Genomic DNA, 10,505 nt, shown 5'->3' with positions numbered 1-10,505 from the left:
TGAGATCTGACAACAGTGAATTGTTTCAGTGCCTGTGGCCCCCTTGCTGGCTCTTGTCTTTCAGCTGAGATTCTGAAGACTTTAGAGGTGGGTGAGTGTTGCCCTTCAGCAGCACTTGAAGGAGAACTGACAATGTTTTCAAGAAACAAAAGCAAATGATACTACCCTGCCAGAGGGAAAAACAAGGTCAATCATGCTATGCAAATTAGCTCTCTGTTGGAGAGAAAAATCAAAACAGAAGAATCTGCTACCCTCATGGTACAGACTGAACATGAATAATCAAAACCTAATTCCTGCTTGATTTTATCACCAGGGAGAGTGAAAGAGGAAAATACATGGGTGCAAAAATGCTTAGATGAATACATTAGGTTTAGAAACCTCTCAGTGCTTGAAAAATAAACTTGTGGCTATGAAGTCCTGCATTTTCAAACTAATGGTGTATCACATGCAGAAGGCAGATGAGGACCTCTGAGGAACTGGCATCGAAACAGCTTTTTGCTGGCATGTATGTAAAAAGCATTCTGGCTCTGAATACTGCTCCTAACATTTTCTTGGGTTATTTCATTTCAGTTCTTGACAGAAACCCATACATGAAAGGAAATACTCCACTGCTGAAAATTCACCTGTAATGTCTCATGTCAGGTGAATAATACTTGTGTATTTCTAAGTTTTTAATTCATTTACTTAAAGGCTTGGTTACAACTTACCAGCCCATCTGTCAAAACAAGATTCACTTTAACTATGAAGCAATACTTATTGCAGATCTTGCAGAAATCCACACCTCACACATTCAAAAATCCCACTTCAAATCCCTTGGCCTAGGAGAATGACAAGAGCAGCAACAGGCACCACCCCAAGAAAAGCTAAAACCTGAGATATCACCACAAGCAACTCTAAATTGTTGCAGGGCAGAAGGAAAGCTGTGCAGACAGGAATGAAAATGTGAAACCCACCAGGACACCGGAGAAGAACCACACAGTATTACAGAAATGCCAAATGCCTGAAAAACATTTCAAACCATAAGCAAATATTTGCTTGAAGATACTATTCAGTGTCCTAATTAACCAAGTAAAAACAATTTTATCTTCAGTGCTTATTGAAAGAATGGACACAACACTCATTTTCAATTCAAATTTTACTCCCAATTGCACAAAGGTTGAAAAGATTTTTTTCAAATTTTGAAAACCAGCATAATAATTTTGGTTTCGCATATAAAACAGGGAAACCCAAAGAATACAGAGTTGTGTGACTGACAGGTTCCAACATTCAGCATTAAAGTTTTGCCCAACTTTATCTCATACATTGATTATTTTCTACATTATCTGCTTCTCAAATTATAACTCTGTACAATACCCACATACATCAAAGGTTAAAATATTTTGAGAAAATACTATGTTATGGAAGGTTCCAATGCTAGTACAGATTACAGTACAAATTAATGACAAGTCAGAGCATTGCTAAGAGTTTATTCAGAAGCTTTTACTTTCGGTTCTTATATCACAAAAGACATGTTTAATGTTTACAACAAGGATTAGAAACTGAGATGTTTTTATTTCTACTATTATAAAAGTAACATAGGAGACCGTTCTAAGCCATCTTCAAAATGCAGACCAATTTTTTTTTGTATATAAACTGTACACAAAAAACAAGGCACTATACATTTTTGGATAATAAAGTATAAAGGTTGATTCGCATAGTTTCTCAAGAAATCCATGCTATAAATACAAACGCTTTGTTCAGTTTAGCACCTGAAGCAGCACTGAGCAAAGAGAAACTTTTCAGAATGCAAAGGAGATACATATTGGTGGTATAGCTAATTCAGTACAAGCAACTGCCATCCAGCTACTTTTCTGTAGTTTTGACAGGGAAGTCTTGAAAGTGAATACATATTGCATTGTTAAATACATACTTGTTCTATGTGTTTATATAAATATAAATTCTTTGTAATCCACAAACTAACAAAATAACACTTTACAAAGAGAACTTCTTTAAAAACAAAAATGGCAAGTATTGGATATAGCCAAAGGACACCTGCAGCAGTAGCTCAAGAAACTACTGTTTAAGTGCATAGGAGAATGGAGCTTAAAAACATTACCTTTAAGAGTCAAAATTGAATTCCATTTTCAAAGAGTTCTCTTGGCCTTTTATTATAATATTACACACATCCAGATAGGTAGTCGCTAATAACTTCGGATTATTTTTATTTGTTCTGTAAATGTAGGGTACAATTCCTTTAAAGGACATAGAAAGTGAGAGTGGACGTCCCTTTTGTGCTCACTTCCATAAACACAGCTCAGAAAAGTCCTTTTGCCTTCTTCAGGTTAACTTGCTTCCAAGATGGCAGCGCATTGTACTCCTCTCTTGTCATCTCTAATGCAACCTGCATTTAAATTGAAAGGATGTACTATTAGCAAAAACAACTGATGAGTAAATTACTTTCTTGCATGGTTAGGCATAGATGCACAGAGTAACAGTGCACCCATTCTCTCCTTACCTCAAAGTCCTGATCTGAAAGGTAAATTTCAAGCTTCAGTGGATCAACTCCCTCAGGCAGAGGCCTAGCTAAGAGATCTGCTAATGGATACACTGTTTTACACAGCTTGGCCAGCACATCCTCTACAAGTATTATCTGATTAGAAACGTCAGCATCCTGAAAGGAGAAAACAGAGAACAGGATCACAATGCTGAAAGCACCAGCTGTGCCCATGGCCATCTGCAGATGGCATGGGATAACCTGCCCTGCCAGAGCACAATGCTGTATGTTCTGCCCTACAACAATTTCACAGTTAAATTTCACAGGTGTGCACTTAAAGAAGGACATCCTGTACTCCCAGAATCTCAGTTTAAGGCTAAAATCTGTGTTTAGTCATGAAGCCAGCATTTTCTACTAAGGATGGCTGCAGAAGACTTAGAAAATGTCATTTGTGTTGAGATGCCCTTTGACTGGAAGATTTTAAAGCAGTAATTTGGCTGTGACTCTGAATCCCAGGTGAGGATGTCAGTAACAAAGCCCTTGGAGCCAGCTGATCCTTTGAAAGGTGTTTTGTTCCCCTGCACTTCGAATCTAGGGAACAGACCAGAACTGTGCATTGCTGCATGACTGAAACAGCTATTCTGTTAAGCTCAAAACCCAGCACATATCTTTCCAAGAGGTGATTCAGGTAACACTTTCCTTTTAACAAAAAAGTTTTAACTTTTCCGAAGTTACATGAAAAAATAAAAAAAACAATGCCTCTGATATACACATTCCCACTCAGAATTTAGCTGTGGTGTTAGGTTTTCTTCCCCTGTGCAGATTCCTGAACTGTGCTTTCTAAGTTTATTCTCTGGATCTTGGGGCTTGACAGTGGAAACAACCAATGTTACTGACAAGACAAGAAACAATTACTAACAACAGGAAACAGATTATGCAATGAAAAGATTTACCATTTCTGTGATCTCTGCGATGTCTTCCCTGTGCTCCCAACTTGGGAACATATTAGTGAATGTCAGAGGCTCTAGGCCAGCATGGATTAGATAGGATTTTGGGGGCTTCTTTACATTTTTTCCTAAAAACAGTCAAAATACAAAAAATGGAGGGAGAAATTACAAAAAGTACAGTATTTGCAATCTCATACACTATTCAAAGTTACCTCCTAAGGCTATTTAATTTTTCCTAAAAAGCTGAAGCAGCTTAAGGCAGAAAGAATAAATTTTCCAGGATTTCTTTTTAATTAATATGGGACCTTTTAATATGTTTTTTTCAGTATTCTTACACCTGCCTTTTACTGTATCTGACTGCAAAGATTAAAACATATATGCTGAAAATCCCCAACAGCTACTTCTAGCCCAATGCCTTTCTTATCTTACAAAAACAGACTTAGAATAGAGTAAGCAGAGTGTGATGGTCTGAAATAAGCCAAATTCAGGTAAATGAAACCTTCTGGTATGCTCAGCAGAAGTGCCCTGCCAAGAACCAACTAAACTTAAGCTTGGAGGCTTAAGTGAGAATGTTTAAACTGTTAACTTGTGATTCTGAGGTGTAACACAATAAATAAAGCCTTTCCACTGAGAGCAGAGTCAGTAGAGTACCTTGGCAATTTGGGAGCAATGCTGTTAGTAGACAAATGGTTTGCTAAGAAAGAGTGGGCAAATGCATCTTCAAATAACCTGATGTTTATTGCTATCAATGGGGAGCACCTTTCAGCCCAGGATAGAGGGCATGGACAGGTGTGACACACTCAGAGCAGTGGGGCACAGCAGTCTGTTACCTTTGCAGTACCGGAGCACCGTCTCCATGGCGCATTTCCTGTCTGTAGCCCACCTGATTCGAGCTGATCCAGTGATTTTGTTCTCCACAGGCCACCAGCCTTGCCACAGGTACACTTCATGGTGATTGTCAACAAGGAAGAGTGCTACACAGTCAGAAAATAACAAATCCATCATTAGCCGCTTACTAGTTTTTGTAATCCCCTGAACAATCCCAGTCTTATGTGCTTGTCAGCATCACAACAGGATAATTTCACATTTTACCAATTCCTTTGTTAATTATACAGCTAAACTTCAGCTGGACTTTGATGCTCTGATATTAACAATGTAGTTTTACAGGAAGCTTCTGGCATACATGCATACACTTGATTATTTCTCAGCATCTTCATAATGGAAAAATTACTGTTATTTCTTAGTACTGTATAAGCATCATGTGCACACATTTTCCTGTGACATATTAAGTTAAAAGTGCTTACAATTACTGAGACACTGCCCAATGCAGGATACAGTCATCTGTTTTCTTGTTACTTAAGTATTTTAAGACACATACCTGGCTGTGGGGCAGTGTAAAGATCCTCTTGCAAGAATGGCATGGAATTGATGACAGCAGGATCTCTTGAAGGGTAAACATACTCAGTGGCTGAGAATTCTCCTGATGAACTACTGAGGCTGAACAGGCGGGGTGTGAAATTAAACTTTCCAGGATCTTTAAAGAACAAAAGTTAAGAAGAGTCACAACAAAAAATGTTAGACTTAATTGCAGAAACTAACAATACGCTTTAAAAGTGACTGTAAATTTTCTGGTTTTGAAAAATCAGGAAAGACAACCAGATGTCTTGAGGGACGAACAACAGCTGTAAAGCAGTCGAGCTGAGCGGCTGGCTGCCATCAGTCTGAATCTGATCCTGGTTAGTTACTATCAGCCATTTCATAACCTGCTGCTCTGCAGCTTAAGTGAAGCAAGCCCATCGCAGAGTTAGCTGACATATTTTCCACTTGCTAAATCAATTCCCCTGCTACCTTTGTTGGCAGTTTCAAAGCAAAGGCTGGATGGGAATGTGAGCAGAACTGGCTCTTAAATCCCTTCAGAAGAGAAGCAAAATATATTTGTAACAGTGTTAACTATTGCTCTGTGCTGCCTGAATACAGAGGGGCAGCAGAAGCAGGGGAGAACAAAATGAAACACTTGGGTTTCCAGTACTTTCCTTCTAGAACGGTATTACTTAACTCAGTAAGATTTTTGGAAGCATTTCTCTGAAGAACTCAACTACCAAAAAATTCTTCAAAAACTTTACATTAAATCTGACAACACCCTAGACTAGTAGAGTAAAATGTGAGTGCCAAGTCCAGGAAGGCAGATCTACCTTGCAGCATGCAGTCATAGGCCTTCCGATCTCTCCTCCCCAAGGCGTCCCAGAATCCCAAGGGCTCTGACCCTTCATCACATTCATGAATCGTCACCTTGCTGCTGCTGTGCAGCCCTGCCTCCAGTGGACACCTATAAAACACAGAGAAACAGTAAACTCATGTTGTTCCTACCCCAAACACTGCTAACAAAAACCTGCTGGCCACTCGCATTAGTGGACCCCAAAAGTACCCTACAGGCTTGTTGCACACTTCAGGCCAACACAGGCACTTTGAAAAATGATCAAAAAACAAGACAGGGAATTTCAACAGCTATTCTTGTAGCATTTGGATCCCATTCCCAGAGTGAAGAAGATGCTCACATAAGTTCTTAGTGGGGATTGTCATTGCCTGCTTTTGTTAACAGCTGCTGTCCTCCTTGCATGCTCTCCCAAATTAATTTCCTCTTCCTTACTCACAAGGCTGGATTCTAATCCTCCTATTGAACGCACTTTAATTTGCTATTCAGATGTTTAGCATCTCACTCCAAATGGAAAATGACTTTGTTTTAACTGTAATTATCACAGCAGGAAGAATGTGGGCACCCCATCCCTGGAAGTGTTCACAGCCAGGCTGCATGGGGCTTTGAGCAATCTGGTCTAGCAGAAGGTATCTCTGCCCATGGCAGGGGGACTGGAGTAGGATGATCTTTAATGTCCCTTCCAATCATTCTGTGAGTTTATTAATAAATACATTTGACCTCCAGTGAAAGCAATTACAGGATATGAGTTTTCTCCACTCTACCAAATCAACCAACCTTCACTCCTCCTCCTGATGAACCATGCACATGCTGTATTTGTACTTAGAGGACAGCTTTATTTATTTCAAATGTTCTTTGAGTATGACTACTTCAAATAAATTGGTAGTCTATAATCATCTCAAAAATATAGATCAGACACTCACTGTTCTTTTATTTTATTGGCTGCTGTTCTTCCTACGTCCTTGGTGTGAGACTGTGCTTTGCAGCCATGCCACAGGTAGATGAGAGCTTTGTTGATATTGAGGACAATCATGGATGTCCTGGAACGCAGGCTGCTGCAATGACACGCTACTTCAAGTAAGTTTCCTTCATTGGGAACTTCTCCTCGCACGCAATAAAGCCTCCAGTCACCTGGAGCAGACAGGAACAGAGCAACACTACTATAAAATCACATGGGACTGAAAATTCAAAACCTCTGCTCTGGAACAGCTGTTCTCATCCTGGATGAGTTTTACCTACTGCATGCCTATGTTGTGACAGAATGAACTAGCCAAGCACCAGGTTTGGCTAACATTACTTCAGAAACCCTGTGCAGAAGAGATGCCTTCTAAAACCTTGCTACAAGAGCACAAGTATTGAGAGCTGAAGAGCTTAACAGAGCAGAAGAGTCAAGTTCTGCTGTTTCGTATGGTGAGGAAGGGAAACAAACACAGTATTCCTCCTATTCAGCTCCTCTTCCCCTCTGTACCTTGGGAATATAAGGTCACAGCCAGTGAAAACTGGAGCATCTCCAAGCTACACTTCCATTGAAATTCTCCTACCTCAGCTACCGCATTCAAGGGATATGTTACAAAAAGCAATGATTGGGTAATAAAAGCTTAGAGCTTTCTTTGGAGCAGAAGAACTGCTCATAAAAACACTCTTCTTCCCCAGACTGTGTAGAAAAGAATATACTTTAAAGCAAACGGGCACTTGGCTTAAGTAAAACCAAACTAAAAAAAATTATATGTGCACCAATACAATCAAGTCAACATGCTCTAGGGTGACAAAATCCATTCTCTGCTCAAAGAAGAAAAAGGCTACCTTGAAACAAAGCATTGCAAAGCTGTCTCAAGAGTTTCATGGCATTAATTTTTCTTTTCTACAGAGCAGGGTAGTTGAGACTGAGTACAAAGCTCTCCACAACAGCTAAAAAAGGATTTTGGGGCAGAAACTCTTAACTAACAATAATTTACTTTGTGCATTTTCTTCTTCCTCTTCCCTTCTTCCAGCATGCACAATCATCCCTCCTTGGAAACACTGCAAGAAGCACGGTGGTTCTTTCCCTTGAAGCACTTGTACCTGGAAATTGAAAGCACCACTCTTCATTAAAAAAATAAAGCAAGTATACAGACCAGGAAAACTGGTCTCTATGGATTATTAAAAATTATATAGTTATGACCACCCTCGAAGATGGCTTTCCTTCTACTTTACAACTGCTGACTATTGTTTAAATTACCATATATCAGCATGCAATGGGTTCCATATGTGGCCTGCATATTAAAAGAAACCTCTAGCTGGAATCCAACAATTGAGTTTCAGAGGATAATGGAATACCAAATGAACTTTAATTTAAACTGGTTTAAACTAACCATTTTTAAAATTTTATGAATATTTACATAACCTGTCCACCTTGACCAATGTTCACTAAAACCATTATGGAGATAACATAGGAACTGAAGTAGGTACAAAATTTGCTATAAAACTGGTTTCAATGATAACATGCATGTTCTTTGCTCACTAAACATTGCATTTGGAGTATGAAACTGATATAGCCAATTCCTAAATCATCTGTGTTGCAGAGACACACACTCTTGATCAAGGGCTCTTATATTTCTCCTCTATGAACTCCTGTCTTGCTGGTCATTTCTATGCTGCCATTAAAAAACTAATTAAAGCAGGATCAAGGTACACAAACTAACTTCAAACCACCCATCTTGTATGCTGGTAACAGTGAAGCCACAGCAAAGCCCAAGTCTGCCTAAAGACAAAGCAAATTAGCTTGTCCTCTCAGCTTCAAACTGCATTTCTAGAATCTCTGCAAACAATGCAATTAATATGTAATTACAGAGTAAGCAAATTGAAAATTTCAAATGTATTTTTTTGCCTTGGCCTGCAAAAAGTCCTTCTCCTTAGCACTAGGAAGACTGTCATTCAATCTGAACATGTACTTGAAAGGATAGCATAAATCTGTGCAACTGTGCTTCATCTATTCCTGCAGGGAAGGGAGAAAAGACCTTCTTCTTCAGCCTTTTTCAGAAGCAGCTTTTGGGAATCACAATCCATAAAGCAGCTTACACATGTCTTGCAATTGGAATAATGTCAAAAGTAATTTTGAGGTCTGACTATTCTTAATGGCAAGAACACGTTTACAGAAAGGGAGGAGGCAAAGAAGATAATTCCTGTTTACTGTTCATGGCTACCCAGACAGGCAGATCTTACCAGGTCTGCCGTCTAGGAAGCTCACCTGTGCTCCTCTCTCTTCATCAAGTTCCACTGTCATGAGTGCTGATGTTCCTTTCTCACTCACTGTGGAGTGCCTTCCTTGCCAAAAGAAATACACACATTTCTCTTTTCCAACAGCCCGTACTTGTTGCTCTCCTTTTTGTCTGCTTCCAACTGTGAAACAGAGAGCACATGCTGAAGAAAGTATTTTGGCTATAGGTTTAAACAGCACATGGTTTCATCTCATCTGCCAGCTCAGCACTATCCCATCCAGAACAGGAAAGTAAAAATGTGCAATTGGAGGAACATTAGGTCTCCAAGCCAGAGGGTCCCCATGCAGAGCTGGCATGGTCTCCTCAGGTGGATGTAAGCCACAGGCAGAGATGCCTGTGTTGGCTGGAGAAAGAGATGTAGAAAGACTTGGTACTATCTGGAGAAAAATAACTGACAGCATTTGAGCCAATTTGCATGTGAAATGGCATGTCCAGTAATGTTACCAGAAGAGTGCATTATGGCTGATTTTCCACATTACACACTGTTCTTTGGCAGCAGGAGAGGAGCTGCTTTTTTCATCCTTAAGAGTCGGCATTTACTTGTTATGATAAGCAAATAATGTTTACAGCAAGTGAAATTCACAACACAACCACTTACAGAATATTGCAGTCTTTACAGTTAATAGAGAATAAGCAGTTAGAATGAAATCAAAGATTTAAAAAAACCCAAGAGTTTTAAAACAGATTTGAAAAAAAAAAGTTAAAACATCTGCCTTGATTCCAGCAGTGCTGAGAAGCATCCAAGTGAAACACTTAGGAGAAAGCATCCTGTTTTTTTCAAGTTGAGAATACTCAAAACACTACTTACTTTAAAATTTACGGGTTTCATTCTTATCTGTACATTCAGCCCATAAAAGTACTGCCTCCTACATAAAAATTTATTCTGTTTTGGAGTGAGGGAATATGTTTTCATCCATTTGGATTAGAAGTCTGTTTACAGTTCAGTACTAGTGTTACCCACTTCTCCCAAGACTTACAAGCTCTTGTATTTTTCTTGGATTTGCCAGTATCTGATCTCAACGATCCTGACTAAGACCTACCTACATTATTTTGGCTAAAAGCCTGAAGCTGTATAACTGTTCTGGTGCTTTCAACTGACTTTAATAAACTCTATTTGGAACAATCAGTTTTAGACTATTTGTTTTCAACTTATCACAAAAACCACCTATTCTTAGTTTAGTGCCAGAAAGGAGAGTTCCAATGGACTTCTGGAGCTGACTGGTTCTCAGGCTTTACCTGCTGCTCTCAGGCTCTTTGTCAGAACACTGCCGAGCCTCAAATCCAGATCAAAGGCTTTCCAGCAATGGCAGAAGGGATAGCAAGGGCAATGAGTTGGCAAGGGCTTTTCCTGTCATTGTTATTGATCTTCATAACCAGCAAAGGTTTTTCTTGTTGCTAAGCCTACCTCTTTTGCAAGACATTCAGATCACTGCTATTAGTTCAGCTGCCTAATTATTTTGGTGTTAAGCTGTGGGCATAATTCTGGCTTAACGAACTATCCTGTGAACATATACACCACCAATGGTGGGTAAAAGCAGAGATGGACAGCATTATATATGGTGTATCAAAAATAACTACAATTTCTTTATTTTCTACTGCTTTCTTTTAAACAAAAT

At 39.3% G+C, this 10,505-nt stretch overlaps 1 protein-coding gene across 17 annotated transcripts in view; it reads right to left on the bottom strand.

The window, feature by feature from the left end:
• Nucleotides 1-1,117: 1,117 nt before the first annotated feature.
• SVIL (supervillin) overlaps nucleotides 1,118-10,505 on the bottom strand; it is a 107,555-nt gene continuing 98,167 nt past the window's right edge. For all 17 annotated transcript variants that reach the window (XM_039710899.1, XM_039710864.1, XM_039710834.1 and 14 more), the window contains 9 exons: nucleotides 8,859-9,010; nucleotides 7,588-7,693; nucleotides 6,556-6,763; nucleotides 5,613-5,746; nucleotides 4,799-4,954; nucleotides 4,251-4,394; nucleotides 3,427-3,548; nucleotides 2,495-2,650; nucleotides 1,118-2,380 (listed from right to left, as the gene is read on the bottom strand). In XM_039710899.1, coding sequence (XP_039566833.1) covers nucleotides 2,294-2,380; nucleotides 2,495-2,650; nucleotides 3,427-3,548; nucleotides 4,251-4,394; nucleotides 4,799-4,954; nucleotides 5,613-5,746; nucleotides 6,556-6,763; nucleotides 7,588-7,693; nucleotides 8,859-9,010 — 1,265 coding nt within the window. In that variant the 3' untranslated portion in view covers nucleotides 1,118-2,293. The remainder of the gene's footprint in view (nucleotides 2,381-2,494; nucleotides 2,651-3,426; nucleotides 3,549-4,250; nucleotides 4,395-4,798; nucleotides 4,955-5,612; nucleotides 5,747-6,555; nucleotides 6,764-7,587; nucleotides 7,694-8,858; nucleotides 9,011-10,505) is intronic.

The sequence above is a fragment of the Passer montanus genome, unplaced genomic scaffold, assembly GCF_014805655.1.
Source record: "Passer montanus isolate IOZ18808 unplaced genomic scaffold, ASM1480565v1 scaffold10, whole genome shotgun sequence".
Classification (NCBI taxonomy): domain Eukaryota; kingdom Metazoa; phylum Chordata; class Aves; order Passeriformes; family Passeridae; genus Passer; species Passer montanus.
This window is presented reverse-complemented; position numbering and strand designations above follow the sequence as displayed.